The sequence below is a fragment of the Molossus molossus genome, unplaced genomic scaffold (genome assembly GCF_014108415.1).
Source record: "Molossus molossus isolate mMolMol1 unplaced genomic scaffold, mMolMol1.p scaffold_m16_p_3, whole genome shotgun sequence".
NCBI classification, from domain to species: Eukaryota; Metazoa; Chordata; class Mammalia; order Chiroptera; family Molossidae; genus Molossus; species Molossus molossus.
The window spans coordinates 120,788,723-120,811,323 of NW_023425366.1; the positions used below are offsets into that span (position 1 = coordinate 120,788,723).

Below are 22,601 nucleotides of genomic sequence, written 5' to 3' on the forward strand. Positions count from 1 at the left end.
TTCTTGAGTACAATCCTGAGAGCCCTGGCCTGGGAGGCCCAGAGGAGGAGCCTCTTCTGCCTGTAGTGTGTTTTTCCTAGGACTGCTCGCCGTGCACCGAGCACCCAGCCTGCTGCTCCTTCCTGCTATAGGATGCCACAGCCTGCTTCTGTCTTCAGCCCCATCTCAGGTCATAAGGTGTTCCCAAGCAACCCTGGGTTGCCACGTAGCTGCTCTGCTGTCCTGCCTGTGGGTGTCTTGGAGCCCAAGTGCTCAGAGCTGGAAGTTTCTGCCAAAACACCAGGAGGTGACAGGTCAGGATCTGGCTCACAGGCAGCAGGTTCCAAGGTGGGCTTGGCCCCCTCCCCAGGCATGACTTACCCACAGGCCTGGTGTAGGGGATGCCATGTTCAGTCAGCACACTTTTAAGTCTTTTAATCTCCTTTGACAGTTCTTTATGTGCCTGGAACAGAGAAGTTCAAAGGGCAAGTCAGGCCCCTTGGTGGGAAGCTTGTGTCTAGGGAACTCAGCCCCCGCTCTGTACCTTGTTGCAGCTCTCCAAGTTCTCAAACACCAGACCCTGAGCACCGCCTTCCTGCTGTGTGGATTCACTTTCTTCTGGGGTCTTTAAATAGCCGGCATCCTCAAAAAGTGTTCTGAGCAGCTTCTCATAGCCCTGTGGGTCAAAGACAAAGAGGGAACACCCCATTCCTCCTGTGCTGCATCCAGCCAAAGGGGGTGCCCACCACAGCATCTCACCTGGGGAGTGATGAGCTCATCCGCCAGGTCCTGCTCCACCTGGTCCCATCTCTGCTGCAGAGCCATGGGCAGGGCCGGGTACACTAAGATCCGAGAGAACCCAGACTTAACTGAGCCCCTCTACCCCAACCCCCCACAACCCCAGCATCCTACCTAACAAGGAGTGGGGGTGGCAGACAAGGGGTGTCTCGAAGGTTAGCGCATAGACACAGGTGCTTGGCTCAGACACATGAGCCAATCGGTTGCTTTTTCCACAGGTAAGCTCCACCTGGGGAAAGCTTTGGTTGGTGGGGGGCTGAAGCAGAGCCCCCTCCAGGCCCCATCCTACACAGTCCCACCTTGCTCTGCCGGCTCCGGGAGTGGCAGGAGTCACCGTCCCTCATCCACATGCCCCTGAAGGTGTTATTGGTGATTTCCCACTCGTGCCAGATGCTGGGGAGAAACAGCATCAAGCTGGGTTGGGGGGTACCTCCAAGAAGATGCAGCTGCTTCCCTGTCTCCATCCCCAGCTCACCCGAGGATCCCACTGTAGGCATTCCAGCGGAAGGTCTGCTCATGCTGGGTCACGTTGTGGAATGGGCAGAACTCGTATTTGTACCTGGGGGTACAGCAGCTGTCAGAGGTGTTCCCAGCCCCCACCCCTGCCACCCCTCCCCTCACTCACGTGGACTCCACCAGGCTGAAGCACTTGCCAGAGAGTCTGAAGAGATGCGCAGGCCCTAGGAGGGAAATGCAACATGCTGAGTCTAGTTAGGGCAGCGTGTGGAAACAGACCAGGCAGAAAAGCCAAACTCACAAAACGGGCTATTCAGAAAAAAGTCAGGTTGGTTTAAACTTTAAAAATAGAGCACAAGCCAGGCTGATGGGGCTCAGTGGATTGAGTGTGGTCCCATGGACTGAGGTCCTGGTTCAATTCCCGGTCAGTGCACATGCCTGGGTTGTGGGCTCAATCCCCAGTGGGGAGTGTGCAGGAGGCAGCCCATCAATGTTTCTCTATCACATCGATGTTTCTCCTTTAAAAAAAAAAAATCAATAAAAAATATAGACCGCCCTGCCCAGTTTGGCTCAGCGGTTAGAGCGTCGGCCTGCGGTCCAGAGAGACCCGGGTTCGGTTCCCGCTAAGGGCACGTACTTCGGTTGCAGTTTGTCCCCGGCCCTGGTTGGTCGTGCGGGTGGCAGCCACTCGATGTGTCCCTTCACGTCGATGTTTCTCTCTCTCTCTCCCTTCCTCTCTCACCCTCCCATTCTATCTGTACAAAAAATGGAAAAGTATCCTCGGGTGAGGATAAAAAAAATATATATATATTGAAAAAAATAGAGCACAAGGGCTTGGGTGATGTCAGCAAAATCTCAGACTAAGGAAGGTCCAAGCTCATCTCCCGAAATGTTGAAAGAGCATCCAGAAACTGGATTAACCTTACAGGAGTTCTGGAAAACAGGTTTACAGTAACCAAGTGGACACCAAGAACAAAAGCACCCTCAAGCTGGTAGCACTAGTGTTGGGGCATTTTCTCTTGCCTTGTGCACCAACCCACCCACCCTCGACCCCCAGCATGGTTACAAAGAGCAGGCCGACCTCTGCAACGTTCCAACCTGGCTGGGGGTTGCCAGAAGACTGGTCTCCATTCTGCCTACCTCAGACTGCAGGTGGGAAAGCGGGCACTGCCCATGAAAACTGCAGGGGCTTAAACACTCCGAAGTTTGGGGCAAGAGGTTATGGGCAGACACAAAGAACAGACCATATAAGGCTTTGGGGAGAAGCTGGGATGAGACTCTAGGGACTAAAGGCATTTAACAGCAGCCATATACATGCCTCCTTGGCAAGACGCACCTCAGGCTGCTCCCTAGGCTCACTCAGTATGCCCAGCTATTCGTGAAGGTCTGCCCCAGTGCAGAGAGTCTGCAAACAACTGACAGAGGCATCTCCCCCACCCAAAAGCCCATTTTTCAATAAAAAATTACAAGGCATACAAAGAAACAGGAAAACACTGACTTTTTGAAGGCAAAAACTGACAGTCACCCTGAGAGAAGCCCAGACGCTGGGAGACTATTTACTCATTTTTAAATATATTTTTATTGATTTTAGAGAGCGAGGCAGGGACAGGGAGAGAAACATTGACCAGAGAGAGAACTATTAGAGTGGGGGGGAGGGAGAGAGAAACATTGATGTGAAAGAGACACATTCATGGATTGCCTCCTGTATGTGCCCTGACCAGGGCCAGAGATCAAACCTGAAACCCAGGTACATGGCCTTGACCGAGAATCAAACCCCTGACCCTCCCCGGTGCACAGGCTGACGCTTTAACCACAGAGCCATACTGGCCAGGGCATGACTTAAATATGTTCTAAGAACTAAAAGAAAACACAAATAACTAAAGGATATCAGGAAAATGATGTGGACAGAGATAAAAATTATAGAAAGAACCAAAAAGAAATTCTGGAGCTGAAAAATAAAACAAATGAAAAAATCACACAAGGGATTCCACAGCAGACAGAAAAATCAGTGATCGGAGACTGAGAGACCTGTGGGACACATGGGAGTCCTCAAAAGAGAAGAGAGAAAAAAGGGACAGAGGGATTATTTGAGGAAATGATTGTCAACAACTTCCCAATTTGATAAAAGACATGAATCTACAAATCCAAGAAGCCCCAAGTATAATGAACTCAAAAAGACCCACACTAAGACCCAAGAGACAAATGTCAAAAACCAAGTCTTGAAAGCAGCCAGAAGTGACTTATCCTCAATAAGATATAAGCTGATTCATCTGTGGAAACTTTGGAGACCAGAAATCAGAGGGATGAAAACTCAACCAAGGATTCTATATCCAAGAAAAATAGCCTCCAAAAACTAGGTAAACAAAAGCCAAGGAAGTTCATGGTCAGTTAGACCTGACCTACAAGAAAATGCTTAAGGGAGTCCTTCAAGTTAAAATTGAAGGACTATAAAAACCTCCAGTAAAGGGCAAATTTCAAAGCCAGCGCTGCAGTTCTGATTTGTAAATAGAATTCAAAAGACATTCGTAAAAAACTATAAATCTATGTTAGCAAGTCAACGATGTTTAAAGAGATAATTTGTGAAAACAATAAAGTTGGAGAAACAGCGGTATAGGAGTTTTTAATATGCAGTTGAAATTAAGCTGGTATAAATTCCAATTAGACTTTGACAACTTTAGGATGTTATATAACCCCCCATAATAACCACCGATAAAACAGCTATATGTAGAACATAAATAATATGGAATGAGAAGAAATTCAAACATGTCACCAGAAAACACAACCAAGAAAATCTAACAGAAGAAATGAGGGACAAAAAAGCTACAAGGCAAACTTTTGTCATTTTGTTTCCTATAAGTCCGTCGTTAACAATACAGGTATACCTACTTCATTTAATTGCATTTAACAGATTATGTGATTTCATCAATATCAAGGCAAGACCCTCCACCACAAAATTATTATGACTTACTGAAGGCTCAGATGATGATTATCATTTTTAGCAATATATTTTTTAAACTAAGGCATGTACATTATTTTGTAGACATAATGCTATATTGCACACTTAATACACTACATTAAAAAAAACTTACATACATTGGGAAACCAAACAATTCATATGACTCACATTACTGCAATATTTGCTTTATTGCAGTGGTCTGGAACCAAACCTACAGCATCTCCTAGGTATGCCTATAATCACTTTTTTTTTTTCCCCTTTAATTGATTTTAGAGAGAGGGAGAGAGAGAGACAAACATCGATGAGACAGAACATGGACTGGCCGCCTCCTGCATGCCCCCCACTGGGGATCAGGCTCACAACCTGGGCATGTGCCCTGACTGGGAATCAAATTGGCGACCTCTTGGTGCATGGGCCGATGCCCAACCACTGAGCCACACCAGCCAGGCTATAATCACTTTCAGTGTAAATGGATTAATCTCCCCATTCAAAAGGCACAGACTGGCCAAATGCATATAAAAAAATGATCCAACTATATCTTGTTTATAAGAGATTCACTTTAGGTCTAAAGACATAAGTAGGTTGAAAGTGAAAAGATATCTTGTGCAACTATTAACCAAAGAGGCTACAGTAATATCAGCCAAAACAGACTTTAAGTCAAAAGCTGTTAAAGGAAATAAAGAAGGGCATATATTGATAAAAGGGGCAGTTCACCAAGACAATAATCAGATATACATCAAATGTCAGAGCTTGAAAATATATGTAGCAAACACTGAAAAAAGAAATACAGGGAGATATAAAAAACTGGAAGCAGCCCTGGCTGGTTTTGCTCAATGGTTAGAGCGTCGGCCTGTGGTCCAGAGAGACCCGGGTTCAGTTCCTGCTAAGGGCATGTACCTCGGTTGCGGTTTGTCCCTGGCCCTGGCTGGGTTGTGCGGGTGGCGACCACTCGATGTGTCCCTTTCACATTGATGTTTCTCTCTCTCCCTCTCCCTCTCCCTACCACTCTATCTGAACAAAAAATGAGAAAATGTCCTCTGGTGAGGATTAAAAAAAAAAAAAGTGAGTGGAAGCATATACCCTGTACATGGGTTGGAAGGATCCATGTACAGGGTATATGTCCATACTACACAAAACAATCATTAAAATGCCCATACTACCCAAAACAATCTATAGATTCAATGCAATCCTGATTAAAATACCAATGGCATACTTCACAGATCTAGAACAAATACTGCAGAAGTTTATATGGAACCAAAAAAGAACCCAAATAGCCACAGCAGTCTTGGCAAAGAAGAACAAACTTGGAAGGATCACAATTCTGGATGTAAGGTCATACTACAAAGCCAATGGAATCAAAATAACCTGGTACAGACACAAGAACAGGCATATAGATCAATAGAACAGAACACAGAACCCAGAAATCGACCCAAGACATTATGCTCAATATTTGACAGAGAAGGCAAAAGCGTACAATGGAGTAACAGTCTCTTCAACAAATGGTGTTGGGAAAATTGTACAGGTACATGCAAAAATATGAGACTAGACCATCAACTATACCATACACAAGAATAAACTAAAAAATGGATAAAAGACTTAAATGTAATTTGTGAAACCATAAAAATCCTAAAGAAAATGTAGGCAGCAAAGTCTCAGACACCACACGTAGCAGAATTTTCACTGATACATCACCTAGGACAAGAGAAAGGGAAAAAGTAATAAATGGGACTACATCAAACTATAAAGCTTCTGCATAGCAAAAGAAACCAGTATCAAAATGAAAAGGGAACCCACTGTATGGGAGAGCATAATTGCCAATGATACATCGGATAAGGGATTAATTTCCAAAATATATATAGAGTAAATATATAGAGTACTCATACAACTCAACGAAAGGAAGACAAATGATCCAATTAAAAAGTGGGCAGAGGACCTGAATAGACATTTCTCCAAAAAGGAATATAAATGGCCAAGGGACATGAAAAAATGTTCAATCATCAGAGAGATGCAAATTAAAATGACTATGAGGTATCAACACCTGCCAGAATGGCTGCCATCAACAAATCATCAAACCCTTTGAGATGACATGGAGGGACCTGGAGAGTATTATGCTAAGTGAAATAAGCCAATCAGAGAAAGACAAATATCTCATACATGATCTCACTCATTTGTGGAATATAATGAACAAAATAAACTGATGAACAAAACAGATCCAGAGACATGGAAGTAGGGAACAGACTGACAAACCTCAGAGGGAAGAGGGGAGCGGCGGGGAGGAGATTGGGGAAGATAAACCAAAGAATTTATATGCATATATGCATAACCAATGGACACAGACAACAGTGTGGTGAAGGTGGCAGGTGTGTGTGTGTGGGGGGGAGGGTATCAATGGGGGAAAAAGGAGGGACACCTATAATAAAAATTAATTATGAAAAAGATTTCAAATCAATAACCTAACCTTTATACCTTCCTTAAGGAACTAGAAATACAGCATATTAAGCCCAAAGGAGCAGGAGGAATGAGGAAATTAATCAGTAAAACCAGAAGTTGGTTCTTTGAAAAGATCAACAAAACCAACAAAACTTTAGCTAGACTAAGAAAAAAAGATTCAAATTATTAACATCAGAAATGAAAGGGACATTACTAACAATTCTACATTAATAAAAAGGATTATAAGACTACTATGAACAACTGTATACCAACAAGTTGAAAACCTAGATAAACTGAACAATGGACAAATTCCTAGGAACACACAATCACAAATTCTTCTCAAGCTCTTCAAAAGAAAAAAAAAAAAAGAAACAAAAGGGAGGAAACACTTCCTGACTCAATTTTCTTATCTTTTTCTCATTTTTTTCTTTATTGATTTTAGAGAGGAAGGGAGAGGGAGAGAGAGATAGAAACATTGATGCGAGAGAACATCAGCTGGCTGCCTCCTGCATGCCCCCCATAGGGGATTGGGTCCAGACCTGGGCGTGTGCCCTGACCAGGATTGAACCAGTGACCTCTTGGTGAATGGGGTCAACACTCAACCACTCAGGCATACCAGTTGGGCCCTGACTCCATTTTCTGAGGCTGCATTACCCTGACAACAAAGCCAGAAAGACATATTACAAGAAAACTACAGACCAACATCCCTTATGAATATTAATATAAAACCCCTCAGCACCCTGACCAGTTTGGCTCAGCGGTTAGAGCGTCGGCCTGTAGACCGGAGAGACCTGGGTTCGGTTCCCGCTAAGGGCACGTACCTCGGTTGCAGTTTGTCCCTGGCCCCCTCTGGGGTTGTGTGGGTGTCAACCAGTCGATGTGTCTCTCTCATGATGATGTTTTTCTCTCTTCCTCACTCTCTCCCTCCCGCTCTATCTGAAGATAAATGCAAAACAAAACTCCTCAGCAAAATACTAGCAAACTGAATTCAATAGCACATTAAATGGATTCTACACCATAACCAAGTAAGGTTTATTCCTGGAATGTAAGGATGGTCCAAAATACAAAAACCAATCAAGAAGGAGGGTGTAACCACATGATCATCTCAATTGAAAGCCCCTGACAAAATTCAACAGATTCACCATAAAGACACTCAACAAATGAGGAAGAAAAGGAGGCTTCCTTAACACAACAGGGGCATCTATGCACAACCAATAGCTAACATCATACTCAACGGTGGAACACTGAAAGCTTCCCCTTAAGATCAAGATCAAGACAAGGATGCTCGCAGCACTGCTACTCAATATTCAACTTCATACTGGAAGTTCTAGCCAGAGCAATTAAGCTAATAATAAAGAAGGAATGAACTGGAGAGGAAGAAGTAAAATTATTTTCTTGTGCCCAGCTGGTGCGGCTCAGTGAATTGAGCGTCATCCATGGGCTGAGAGGTACCAGTTCGATTCCTGGTCAGGGCACACGCCCAAGTTGCAGGCTTGATCCCCAGCAGGGGGCGTGCAGGAGGCAGCTGACTGATGTCCCTCTCTCACATTGATATTTCTATCTGTCCCTTCCTCTCTCTCTAAAAAATCAGTAGAAACATAAAAAATTACTTTGTCATATTTGCAGATGACATGTTTATATATGTAGAAAATCTACAAAAATGTGCTAGAGCTAATTCAGTAAAGTTGCAAGATACAAAAGTGATGCTCAAAGCCCAGTTGTGTTTCTATACACTAACAAGGAACAATCCAAAACAGAAATTTAAGAAAATGATTTCATTTACAATAGCACCGAGAAGGAAAGGACAACATTTAGAGATAAATTTATCCAAGGAGGCACGACACTTGTATACTGAAACTAGAAGCTACTGCTGCAAGAAATGAAAGACATACATCAATGGAAAGAGATCCTGTGCTCATGGATAGGAAGACTTAGTATTAAGATCGCAAACGACACAAAGTGACCTACTGATTCGATGTAATCCATATCAAAATCCCAATGACTTTTTTTTTCAGAAATAGGAAAGTCTATCCTAAAATTAAAATGGAATCTCAAAGAACCTCAAATTGCCAAAAGTGTCTTGAAAAAGAACAAAGTTGGAGGATTCGTGATTTTTTATTTCAAAACTTACTTCAAAGCTACAGCAATCAGAACTGTGGTACTGGCATAAAGACAAACAGACCAATGGAATAGAACAGAGAGCCCAGAAACATCCTTCAATGGAGGAAAGGACAGTCTTTTCAATAAATGGTGCTGGGAAAATGGACAACCACACGCAGAAGAATGAAGCTAGACCCTTACTTTATACCATATACAAAAATTAACTCAAAAATGGACCAGAGGCTAAAACCATGAAACTCTTAGTAGAAAACATGGTGGAAAAATCTTTGACATTGGCTTTGGTAATGATTTCTTGGATAACATACCAAAAACAAAGTCACCAAAAGAAAAAAGAGATAAACTGGACTCTCAAATTAAAAACTTGATGCACCAAAGAACACCATCAAGAGAGTGAAAAGATCCTTTTATGCAAATAACTTTTCTAATAAGAGTAATATCGGATATATGTGAAGAACTCCTCCAACAACAAAAACCCAAGCCAATCAAAAAATGTAAAGCAATACACTAGACATTTCTCTGAAGAAGCTATACAAATAGCCACAAGCACATGAAAAGATGCTCAATAATACTGCTCATTAGGGAAATACAAATCAAATCCACAATGACATTACCACTTTGCAACCATTACGATGGCTATTATAAAAACAACAACAACAACAAAAATAAAAACAACAAAGTAACAAATGTGGAGAAACTGGAACCTTTGTGCATTGCTGATAGGAATGTAAAATGGTGCAGTTGCTGTTGAAAACAGTTTGGCGATTCCTAATAAAGATAAACAGTTATGGGATTCAGCAAATCAACTCCTGGGTATATACTGAAGAAACTAAAAGCAGGGACTCAAACAGATACTCTACATACATGTTCACAGCAGGATTATTCACAACAGCCAAAAAGGGAAAACAACCAAGGGTCCATTGACAGGTGCATAGACCAAATGTAGCACATGTGTACAATGTATATGTGTATTCAGCCTTAACACGCTACAAAATGGATAAACCTTCAAGACATTATTCCAGCCCTGGCCGGTTTGGTTCAGCGGAGAGAGCATCGGCCTGCGGTCCAGAGAGACCCGGGTTCGGTTCCCGCTAAGGGCACGTACCTCGGTTGCATTTTTCTATCTGTCCCTTCCTCTCTCTCTAAAAAATCAGTAGAAACATAAAAAATTACTTTGTCATATTTGCAGATGACATGTTTATATATGTAGAAAATCTACAAAAATGTGCTAGAGCTAATTCAGTAAAGTTGCAAGATACAAAAGTGATGCTCAAAGCCCGGCCCTGGTTGGTTGTGCGGGTGGCGGCCGCTCGATGTGTCCCTTCACATCGATGTTTCTCTCTCTCTCTGTTCCTCTCTCTCCCTCCCACTCTACCTGAACAAAAAATGGAAAAAAATGTCCTCGGGTGAGGATAAAAAAAACAAAACAAAACAAAAAAGACATTATTCCAAGTGAAATAAGCCAGTCACAAAAGGAAAATTATCTGATTCGACTTCTATGAGGTACTGTCTTATTCCATTTGAGCTGCTATAACAAATTACTACAGACTGTGTAATATATAAACTACAGAAATTTATTTTTCACAGTTGTAGAGGCTAGAAGTCCAAGATCAGGGCACCAGCAGGGTTGAGGTCTGGTTCATAGAAGCCACCTTTCCCCAGTGTCCTCAGATGGTGGAAGGTCCAGGGAGCTCTCTGGAGTCTCTTTATAAGACAGAAATCCCATTCTCGATAGCTCCACCTTCATGACTTAAGCACCTCCCAAAACCCTCCTGATATCATTTGTGGGGTTAGGATTTCAACACATGGATGGGGCGGTGGGGGGCACTGACCACAACCGGGCTGGGGTGAGGGAATGGTGGTGATGCTGCACAACAATGTGAATGTGCTTGAATGCCTCTGAACTATACATCTAGCAAATGACTTCAATAGTAAACTTTATGTATATCTTACTACAATAAATAAGGGGGTGGTAATATTTTCTTAGGCTTGCAAACCAAACACCAGAAGGTTAAAGCACAAAATAACAACAAACAAAATCAAAACAGTGTGATAATGGTTTTAAAAACTTACATACAGATCAATGGAATAAAATAGAGAGCCCAGACATAAACCCAATCTATAAAAAAGGAGCCAAGAGCCCTGGCCAGTTTGGCTCAGCGGTTAGAGCGTCGGCCTGTGGACCAGAGAGTCCCGGGTTTAGTCCCTGCTAAGGGCACGTACCTTGGTTGCAGTTTGTCCCCTGTCCCGGTTAGGGTCGTGTGGGTGGCAACCAGTCGATATGTCTCACGTTGATGTTTCTCTCTCTCTTCCTCCCTCTCTCCCTCCCACTCTATCTTAACTGCTGAGCCAAACCAGCCAGGGCGAATAGTCATTTTTTCAAAGAGGACATACAGATGACCAACAGACATATGCCTAGATGCTCAACATCACTAATCATCAGGATCATGCAAATCAAGGTCACAATAAGATATCACCTTATACCTGCTAGAATGGCTATTACTAAAAAGGTAAGTTTTCCTCTCCAAGCTCCGCAACACCTGGTGCTGTTTCGCCATTGCTGGTATGATGGTACCGTGACGCAGACTGCTTCGTTACTGTACACATAAATCCAGTTTCCAATTGTGGTTTTATTAACCAAGACTTTGACTAGAATGTCAGTGATCGAAAGAGACAGGCCTGGATTCGGAATATCACCAGAAAGCTTTACGGAATGAAGACTGACCAACCTGGCTCAGCGGTTAGAGTGTCGGCCCGTGGACTGAAGCGTCATGGGTTCTAATCCTGGTCAAGGGCATGTGCCTGGGTTGCAGGTTCCATCCCCAACCCTGGTCAGGTCGCATGGGAGGCAACCAACCAATCGATGCATCTTCTCTCTCTCTCTCTCTCTCTCTCTCTCGCATGGGAGGCAACCAACCAATCGATGCATCTTCTCTCTCTCTCTCTCTCTCTCTCTCTCTCCTTTCCTCCCACTCTAATCTAAATATCAATGGAAAAATACCCTCAGGTGAGGATTAACAAAAAAAGTAGTAATAATAATAAAATTAAGAACCCTTTGGAGAAATAGCCTGGTACCTCGCTTGTTCACCTGGTTCCTGGCAGTCTTTCCAGGAATTACTGGGAACTAACCTTTCCCCCCAAGGCTATGTCTGCTTATGCCATATAGAATTTACCTGAGCACCTGATGGCAACACCAGAGATATTTAAACTGCAGACCAAAAGGATCTATCACCCCTGGCTGGTTTGACTCAGTGGTTAGAGCGTTGGCATGTGGACCAAAGGGTCACGGGTTTGATTTCCAGTCAAGGGCATGTACCTGGTTGCAGGTTCGATCCCAGGTCTGGGTCATACAGAAGGCAACCAGTTGATATGTCTCTTTCACATCAATGTTTCTCTCTCTCTCTCCCTCCCTCCCTCCCTCCCTCCCTCTCTCTCTAAAAAAAAATCAATGGAAAACATATCCTCAGGTGAGGATTTAAAAAAAAGGATCGCCCTGGCCGGTTTGGCTCCGCAGTTGGAGCATCAGCCTGCAGACTAGAGAGTCCCAGGTTCGATTCCCACTAGGGGAACGTACCTCAGTTGCAGTTTGTCCCTGGCCCTGGTTGGGGTCTTGTGGGTGGCAACCACTTGATGTGTCTTTCTCACACTGATGTTTCTCTCTCTTTCTTCCTTTATCCCTCCTACTCTATCTGAAGATAAATGCAAAAATGTCCTCAAGTGAGGATAAAAATAAATTAAATAAATAAATAAAACCCCTCAAAACTAACCCTAACCCTCCCAGGAGCATGCCTGCACCTTTCCCCTCCCCCTCTCCTTCCCCACAGGCATGCATCTCCTAAACTCGAAGGAATCCCACAAAGCTTGCAACCAGGGCAGCAATGGGCAACAGCAGTTTGTCCCAGGCAAACCCCCTGAAGCAGTGCCCAAGGCCCCCTTTTCCCTGATTTCTTAGTGAGCCAAAGTAGACCAGCCTAGGCTCATTTACCCAGCCCTTTCTTGTTTCACTGTCCTCAGATTTAATAAATGTCCTCTAAAATTAAAAAAAAAAAGGGTAAGAAATAATGACGGTTGGCAAAGATGTGGAGAAAAGGGAAGTCTTATGCATTGTTGGCGGGAATGTAAAGCGACACAGCCACTATGGAAACAGTATGATGGTTCCTCAAAATAAAAACAAAACTACTTGCCCTGCCCGGTTTGGCTCAGCAGTTAGACTGTTGGAGATGTAGTGTATAGCATGGTAACTATAGTTAATAAAACTGTACTGCATTTTTTTAAATTGCTGAGAGTAGATCTTAAAAGTTCTTATCACAAGAAAAAAATTACAACTATGCATGATGATGGATATTAATTAGACTTACTGTGGTGATCATTTCGCAATAAGTACAAATATTGAATCATTATGCTGTACACCTGAAACTAATGTTATATGTCAATTATGCAAAAACAAAACAAAAATACCTCACAACGAACAGCTCGTCACAAGGAGCACAGTAAGACGGAGGAAGCAGGGAAGACAGCACTGAGCGTGCCTGTGTCTAGGCTTTACGTGTAAACCATATGAACATGTTGACACACTCAAAGATAAAATTAAAAGGATGACATAAGTCCCTACAACTGAAATCAAAGCAAATGAACCAAGCTATGTGCAATAATCACATCACATCTCAGGAAGAAGAATCACTTAGTGATTTACAAACATGCTTTCATGAGTTAATAGTAATGCCATTTTAGTTTTGAAATCATCATATACTGTAGAATAAAGCAAATAACTATGTGAACAATATCAAAAGCCACATCAGCTGATATGACCAAACCTCCAGGAGGCAGAACTGGAAAACCCCGGATGACTGAGGGTGGCGGAAGGGACTGAAGGAAAGGCAGGAGTACAAGGGCTAGTGTTTGAAAAAAGAGAACAGCATTGATTCCTGTTTGTGTGTCTTCACCTAAGGGAAGGCCCAGGTGACACCACTACAATGGCTAAGGCTAGGAAGAACCCACCAGACTCACTGGAATTGGAAACTGGGACAGGAGAGATGACCCAGCAATTGGAAAGTTGAGGGCAATAAAAAAAAGGAATGTGCACCCTGGCCAGTTTCGCTCAGTGGTTAGAGCACTGGCCTGTGGACCAGAGAGTCCTGGGTTCAGTTTCCGCTAAGGGCACATACCTCGGTTGCAATTTGTCCCCGGCCCCAACCGGGGCCGTGTGGGTGGCAGCCTGTCAATGTGTCTCTCTCACATCGATGTTTCTCTCTCTCTCCTCCCCTCTCTCCCTCCCACTCCATCTTAAGATAAATGCAAAAATGTCCTAGGGTGAGGATAAAAAAAAAGGAATGTGCCTCCTGGCTGGTTTCGCTCAGCAGTTAGAGCATTAGCCCATGGACCAAAGAGTCGCAGGTTTGATTCTGGTCAAGGGCACATACCTCAGTTGCAGTTTGGTCCCGGCGCTGGGCAGGGTTGTGTGGGAGGCAGTCGATGTGTCTCTATCACTTCAATGTTTCTCACCCCCCGGCCCCCTGTCCCACTCCCTATGATCATCAGGTGCAGAAAAAGCATCTGACAAAATCGAACACCCATTTATGGTAAAAACCAAACAGCCAGGAACAACAGGGCACTTCCTCTACCCAACAACAGGCTACAAACCACCCTGAGCAGAACTGACAGTAGGAGATTGAAATAGGAGCAAGTTAAGGATATTTCCACTCGTAACACTGCTCTCAGCCATACAGATGGCCTGGCCAGTGCAACAGGCAGAAGGCAAGAGGAAAACAACAAATTACATACAAAGAACACCCCAAAGAAAAAAAATAAAGGAGTTCAACACTATTAAACCACGTTTATAAGAAGTATTAAAGGGTCTTTTTAACATTTATTTATTTATTTATTTTTATTTTATTTTAATCCTCACCCAAGGACATTTTTCCATATTTTGTTCAGATAGAGTGGGAGGGAGAGAGAGAGAGAAACATCGACGTGAAAAGGACATATCGTGTGGCTGCCTCCCACACGACCCAACTAGGGCCGGGGACAAACTGCAACCAAGGAACATGCCCTTAGCGGGAACCGAACCCAGGTCTCTCTGGACCACAGGCCAACACTCTAACCACTGAGCGAAACCGGCCAGGGCTAAAGGGTCTTCTTCAAGGAGAAAAGGAAAGTGCATGACCAAAAAAAATATGAGAAAGGAAAAAAAAATCTCACAGGTAAAGCCAAATGTTAATAAACACAGCAAATTAGACATTTAAAAAGCTATGCTGAAGGTCAAAAGAAAAAAGTATCAAACTCAAACTATGATAAGTAGTTAGAGGATACACAAGATCTAAAACAACCCGACCTAGCCCTGGCTGGTTTGGTTCGGCGGTTAGAGCGTCGGCCTGAGGTCCTGAGAGACCTGGGTTCGGTTCCCACTAAGGGCGCGTACCTTGGTTGCAGTTTGTCCCCGGCCCTGGTCGGTTGTGCGGGTGGCAGCCACTCGATGTGTTCCTTTCACATCGATGTTTCGCTCTCTCTCTGTTCCCCTCTCTCCCTCCCACTCTACCTGAACAAAAAAAAAATTAAAAAAATAAATAAAAAATAAAACAACCCTACCTAGTATCTCTTAAATACAGGACAGGGCAAAAGTGGGTTTACAGTTGTTTGTATGGAAAATAATTCAATAATTAATAAATAAAAAAAGAATTAATAGCCTGGCTAGTGTGGCTCAGTGGATGAGTATCTACCCATGCACCAAGAGGTTGCCGGTTCGATTCCTGGTCAGGGCACATGCCCAGGTTGTGGGCCCAATCCCCAGTAGGGGGCATGCAAGAGGCTGCCAATCGATGTTCTCTCTTGTCGATGTTTCTTGCTCTCTCTCCTTCTCCCTTCCTCTCTCTCTAAAATCAATAAAAAATAAAAATGTTTAAAAAAAAGAATAAACTGTGTTTTATGTACGGACAACTATAAACCTACTTTTACCCTAGACTGTATATATGCAATTATTAATGGATATAAAGGGAGAAATCCACAGTAATAAAATAATACAGGGGATTTTATTTATTTATTTATTTATTTATATCTTCATCCGAGGACATTTTTCCTTTTTTTTTTTTTTTTTTTTACAGATAGAGTGGGAGGGAGAGAGAGGAAGAGAGAGAGAGGGAAACATCGATGTGAAAGGGACACATCGAGTGGCTGCCACCCGCACGACCAACCAGGGCCGGGGACAAACCGCAACCGAGGTACATGCCCTTAGCGGGAACCGAACCCGGTCTCTCCGGACCGCAGGTGGACGCTCTAACCGCTGAGCCAAACCGGCCAGGGCTATTTATTTTTTTATGTAGCTTAAGTCTTTTTTTTTAATCCTCACCCGAGGACATTTTTTCCATTTTTTGTTCAAGTAGAGCGGGAGGGAGAGGAAAAGAGAGAGGGAGAGAAACATCGATGTGAAAGGGACACATCGAGTGGCTGCCACCTGCATGACCAACCAGGGCCAGGGACAAACTGTAACCGAGGTACATGCCCTTAGCGGGAACCGAACCTGGGTCTCTCTGGACCACAGGCCGATGCTCTAACCGCTGAGCCAAACCAGCCAGGGCATAGTAGGGGATTTTAATACCCCATTCACATCAATGGATAGACCATCCAGACAGTAAATTAATAAGGAAATAATGGCCTTAACTGTCACATTAGAGCAGACCGACTCAGACATTTATTGAACATTTCCTCTAAAAGCTGCAGAGTACACATTTTTTTCAAGTGCACACGGAACACTCTCCAGGAGGTATCTCATATGAGGCCACAAAACAAGTCTCAGTATAGTCAAGAAGACTGAAATTGTATGAAGCATCTTTTCTGGCCACAATGGCATGAAACCAGAAATCAACTACAGGAAAAAAAAAAAAAAAAAACTGGAAAAAAAACACAAATATATTGAGACTAAGCAATAATACATCAAAGAAAATATCAAAAATGATTTTGGGCCTGGCTGGAGTGGCTCAATTGAGCATCGTCCAGTGCTCTGAAAGGTTGCCAGTTAGATTCCCGGTGAGGGCACATGCCTGGGTTGAGTGGCTCATGGTTTGATCCCTGGTTGGTGAGTGTACAGAAGGCAACCAATCGATGTTTCTCTCTCACATCGATGTTCCTCATTCTCTCACCATGTCCTTGGGTGAGTATTAAGGAAAAAAAAACCCTCCCTGGCAGATCTGGCTAAGCAGTTAGAGCATTGGTGCATGCACCAAAGGGTTGCAGGTTCCATTCCCGGTCAAGGACATGTACCCGGGTTGTGGGTTTGATCCCTGGCCCCAGTTGTGGGGCGTGCAGGAGGCAGCCAGTCGATGTTCTCTCTCATGGATGTTTCTATCTCTCTCCCTATCCCTTCCTCTCTCTAGAATCAATAAAGAAAAAAAAAAAAGATGGCAACATCAAAAGGTTACCGGTTCAATTCCAGTCAATTCCAGTCAGGGCACATGCCCAGGTTGTGGGTTCGATCCCCAGTAGGGGTGCGTATGGAAGGCAACCGATTGATGTTTCTCTCTCAAATCAATGTTCTCTCTCCCTCCCTCCCTCCCTCTCCCTCCCTCTTTCTCTAAAATCATAAAAATGTATTTTTTAAGCCCTGGCCGGTTTGGCTCAGCGGTTAGAGCGTCCGCCTGCGGTCCGGAGAGACCCGGGTTCGGTTCCCGCTAAGGGCACGTACCTCGGTTGCAGTTTGTCCCCGGCCCTGGTTGGTCATGCAGGTGGCAGCCACTCGATGTGTCCCTTTCACATCGATGTTTCCCTCTCTCTCTCTTCCTCTCTCTCCCTCCCACTCTATCTGTACAAAAAATGGAAAAATGTCCTCGGGTGAGGATAAAAAAAAAAAAGTATTTTTTAAATACTATGAATAATTATATGCCAACAAATTCAACATTCTAAAAGAAATGGATAAATTTCTAGAAGTATAACCTTTTAAGATTGAATCAGGAAAAAAACACAGAATCTAAACAGATCAGCAATGAAATTGAAGCAATAATGAAAAATATCCTAACAAATAAAAAGTCTAGAATCAGACAGCTTCACAGGTAAATTCTACCAAACATTCAAAGAAAAATTAATACCTATCCTTCCAAAACTATTCCAAAAAATTTAATAGTAAGGAACAGCCGCTTCCAAACTCATTCTATGGAGCCAGAATTACCCATACCATGAATAGACATTACCAAAAAAGAAAATAATAGGCCATATCTTTGATGAACATAGATGTGAAAATTCTCAACAAACATTAGCAAACCAGATTCAACAATATATTAAAAGGATTATAAACCCATGACTAAGTGGTATTCATCCAGGTATGAAAGGATAGTTCAACATCCATAAATCAATGTGATACATCACATTACAAAATAAAGCAGAAAAAGCATATGATCATATCAATAGATGCAGAAAAAGCACTTGACAAATATACGAATTCACTTATGCAGAAAAAGCACTTGACAAATATATGAATTCACTTATATGTGAAATCTAAAAAGAAAAAAAAAATTCCCCCCCAAAATCAAATGAATAAACAAAACAAACAGATACACATAGAGAACAAGGTGATGGTTGCCAAAGGGGAGGGAGAGTGGGATGATGGAAATGTTTTAAAATGGGAGGGACAGCTTGGCCAGAGTGGTTCAGTTGATGGAGCGTCATCCTGTGCACTGAAAGGTCACCAGTTCAATTCCTGGTCAGGGCACATACTTGAGCTGTGGACTCCACTCCTGGTCAGGGAGCCTATGGAAGGCAACTGATCGATGTTTCTCTCTCTCATTGATGTTTCTCTCCCCCCCCCCCTTCCTCTAAGCATATCCTTGGGTGAGGTTTAAAATACACACACACACACACACACACACACACACACATTTTTTAAATCCTCATCCGAGGACATTTTTCCATTTTTTGTTCAGATAGAGTGGGAGGGAGAGAGAGGAACAGAGAGAGAGCGAGAAACATCGATGTGAAGGGACACATCGAGTGGCTGCCACCCACACAACCGACCAGGGCTGGGGACAAACTGCAACAGAGGTACGCGCCCTTAGTGGGAACCGAACCCGGGTCTCTCAGGACCGCAGGCCTACACTCTAACCGCTGAGCCAAACCGGCCAGGGCTAGAATTATGGCTTTTAAAAAAGTGTGATGAAGAGCCTGGCCAGTGTGGCTCAGTGGACTGAGCATCGTCCCATGGACTGAGAGGTCCCAGTTCGATTCCTGGTCAAGGGCACATGCCTGGGTTGCAGGCTCGATCCCCAGGGAGGGAGCGTGCAGGAGGCAGCCGATCGATGTCTCTCTCTCACATCAATGTTTCTATCTCTCCCTTCCACTCTCTCTAAAAAAAATCAATTAAAAACATATTATAAGTAAATAAATAAAGTGTGATGAAGATATTGTGGCTATGCCCTTAGGGTGATAAATACTGAAATATGTGCAAATGAAAGAAGTGAGATATTTGCTTCAAAGTAAAAAGGGTTAGGGGAGAGAAAGTAGGGTGGGGGTTGAGGCTGGGTGAGAAAGCTTGGTGCTTCACATACTCTTCAGTCCAGGTTTTTGTGTTTATTTTTTGTATTTTTTTTTATTTTAGAGAGAAAGGAAGGGAGAGGGAGAGAGAGAGAGAAACATCAACAAGCGAGAACACTGACTGGCCACCTCCTGCATGCCCCTATTGGCCCACAACCTGGGCATGTGCCCTGACCAGGAATCGAACTAGCGACCTCTTGGTACATGGGTCGATACCCAACCACTGAGCCACACCGGCCGGGCTTTACTCCACTTTTATACATCCTTGAAATTGTCCATAACACAGAACAAATTTAAGGTTAAGGAAAAATCAAAGGTGAAAAATATGCATAGCAACCAGTAAAAATGAGCACAAGTATAAATACACATGAAGCAAACTTTGAAGTCAAGTTGATAATACAGAAAACAAGGACGTGGTCAACTTTGTGCCCTGACATCCATCTTTGGTTGGATGCGTTCTAAAATAAACTAAAAAGAAGCTCAAACTTCAGTTATTTATAGTTAGTAGTAATGTTGTTATTACAATTCTGAAACTATCTTAATATAAATTGTAGGAGGAAGCCAATACATGTATTTATGTGATTAAATATCTAATAGCTTTTCAGTGTTAGAGAAAAACACAGGAGCAGAAAAAAACCTGATATTACATTTCAATTGGAAACTTAAAATCACTTGGACTTCACCTATTCTTCTAGCACAAATACATATATACGTATGTATGTGCGTGCTTTTTATTTTGAAATAACTAGAGCTACAAGAAGTTGCAGTACGTACTCAAAGAAGTCCACCCACCATCATCCAGCCTCCCCCAAGGCTAACACTTCACATAACATTAGCACATCACCAAACTGTGAAATTAACATTGGCACGATACATTAAACTAGACTACAAGCCCTAGTCAGATGACACAGTCATTATGTGTATTAAGGAATAAAAAAAAAACTAGTGGTACATACAACAACACAGATAAATCCCCAAAACGTGTCACTGAGAAAGTAGCCAGACATGGGAATGTGTGCTATGTATCTCTATTATCTGAAATCCAAGCACTGATGAGACTGCTCTGTAGTGACACAAACCAGAAAGTGATGGGGGGATTTGGAAAGGGACAGAGGAACTCTCTGGGAGATGAAACTGCTCTCTACCTTGTTTGGGGTGGCAATTACATAGATATGCTCAACTGTCAAACTGAACATGTCAGTTACACCTCAATAAACATATGGTTTAATGATAACAATTCAAAAGAAGAAAGTCTAAAGAAGGAAAAAAAGGAATGCTTTTTTTTTTCTCACCAGAGGCCACCAGCTAATAAATACAGAAGGCATGAGAGAAGTAGAAAATCAGCACTCTTCTCCCATTAGGCTGAAGTGTGAAGCTGCCGGGGACAGTATACTCACTGGAGCCAGGAGCTCGCAGACGGCATGCTAAAAGCAGAGGGCGAAACCCACCTCCACAACTGACAGACCCTGCAGCACTCACCCTCTGACATGAGACCATATAGAGTCCGCTACTTCCCTATGAGATATTTGTGCCCAAACTGTGTAACCTACCTGTAATCAAGCTCTCAAGCCTATCTTATCATTTCCAAAACACACTGAGTAAAGCAGAACAAGCTAAATGACATCATGAACCAGACAAATCTAGATCAAACATTGTGTAAGACAACTTGCCTGGATCCTTCCAAAAGTCAATGTCACAAAAATTCTTTTAAAAAGGGAGTAGGGGTCCTGGCCGGATAGCTCAGTTGGTTACAGCATCCTCCCCATACACCAAGGTTTTGGGTTCAATCCCAGGTTAGGACACATACAAGAATCAACCGGTGAATGCACAAATCTTGAAGATGCTCTAACCAACTGAACTATCTGGCCAGGGCTCTGAGTCCCCCATTTAAAATGGCAATCCTCCCAAAACAACACCCTTCCCAGACACACTCTGCTTTTTATACCTACAGAGCATTTTTCATCAAACACTCTACACTTTACCTACTTCTTGGTTTACTGCCTATCCCCTATTGAACGCTCAAGTCCATGAGGACAAATACTGTATGTTTTGTTCTTTCTGCATCCACAGTAGTGACCCTAACACATACAGTGAAAGTTACTGGATTTTGTTTGTTATATTTCATACTTATTTACTGATCTAGCCACTTCTGGGATCCTGCGACCTATAAAAAGGTGGTCCCTATAAGGCATGTTCTTCACAGCACTGTTTCTAATGGCCTACAAATGTAAATATGAAGAGCTCCAAGATACACAGTGAACGACAATAGCAAATGCTCAAACTTGTATAGTAGTACTGTTTAAAAAAAGAATGGCAAAGATCACAAAAAATTTATTATTATTTTTTTTTTTACTTGCATCCCTGTGCACGTAAAAGCATAAAAGTCGTTTGGAAGGATAGACACCAAACTGTTAACAGAGAACACCTCCAGAGAAGGAAATAAAGAACTACATCCGGGGACAACTATTTAACTTGGCACAATAACATGCTGGAATATTATCGCATATTCAAAAATAATTTTAAAAAGTTGACAAAGCCCTAGCCAGTTTGGCTCAGCGGTTAGTGTCAGCCCATGGACTGAAGGGTCTCAGGTTTTATTCCCAGCCTGGTTGGGCTGTGCAGGAGGCAACCAACTGATGTGTCTCTCTCTTTTCTCATAGAAGTTTCTCTCTCCCTCCCTCCATCCTTTCCACTCCATTAAAGAGAAGGAAAAAAATCCTCGAGTGAGGATTAGCTAAACAAAAATGAACAAAAGCTGACAAACCAATGCATGAGCCTCCAGGCCCTAACTTTCAGAGCCCCTCATCAGACGCCGTCCTTTCCTCCCTGGCCCCCCTCGAGCAGGCTCCCAAGCACGGACCCGGTCCACCCCGGAATCCAGGCCAGCTCCCTGCTCCCTCCCTGGCCACCAGCATGTCAGAATCAAGGGCACCACACTCACCAGATACAGGAGAAGGATCCCTCTTGGGCTGCAGGCGACTAGTCTGGGGCAGGAATGGATTGTTGAGCCTGCGGGAAGCGGTAGGGTCAGGGAGAAACCGGACCTGGGCCACCCCTCAGCCCGGCCCGCCACGCCTCCCAAGGCTGCTCACCCGAACGTGTTGGGCTCCTCCACCACCTTCATCTTGGCGGCGCCTGCATACGCAGGACCTATGGGGAGCGGGGCATGAGGAGGGCGGACAGCCGGGACGGGGGCTCGGGACGGGGGCTCGGGAAGGGGTCGGCAAGGGTCTCGGGTCGCAGGAGCCTGGGCGGGGCGCGCCGGACGCCAGGACACTAACCGTACACCTGGAGAGCGAGCGGCAGCACCAGGCACGCCAAGCCCGCCGCCATCACTCCCGCGCCGGCAGGG

At 43.7% G+C, this 22,601-nt stretch overlaps 1 protein-coding gene across 1 annotated transcript; it reads right to left on the bottom strand.

Moving 5' to 3' along the window:
• Positions 1-2: 2 nt before the first annotated feature.
• On the bottom strand, positions 3-22,601 carry GNPTG (N-acetylglucosamine-1-phosphate transferase subunit gamma). Its single transcript, XM_036278765.1, has 11 exons — positions 22,531-22,601; positions 22,342-22,399; positions 22,191-22,258; positions 1,403-1,457; positions 1,253-1,336; positions 1,077-1,170; positions 892-1,006; positions 739-821; positions 524-655; positions 361-442; positions 3-268 (listed from the first exon to the last, which is right to left on the bottom strand). The coding sequence occupies exons 1-11, from the start codon at positions 22,580-22,582 to the stop codon at positions 171-173; spliced, it is 921 nt and encodes a 306-aa protein (XP_036134658.1). The 5' UTR covers positions 22,583-22,601; the 3' UTR covers positions 3-170.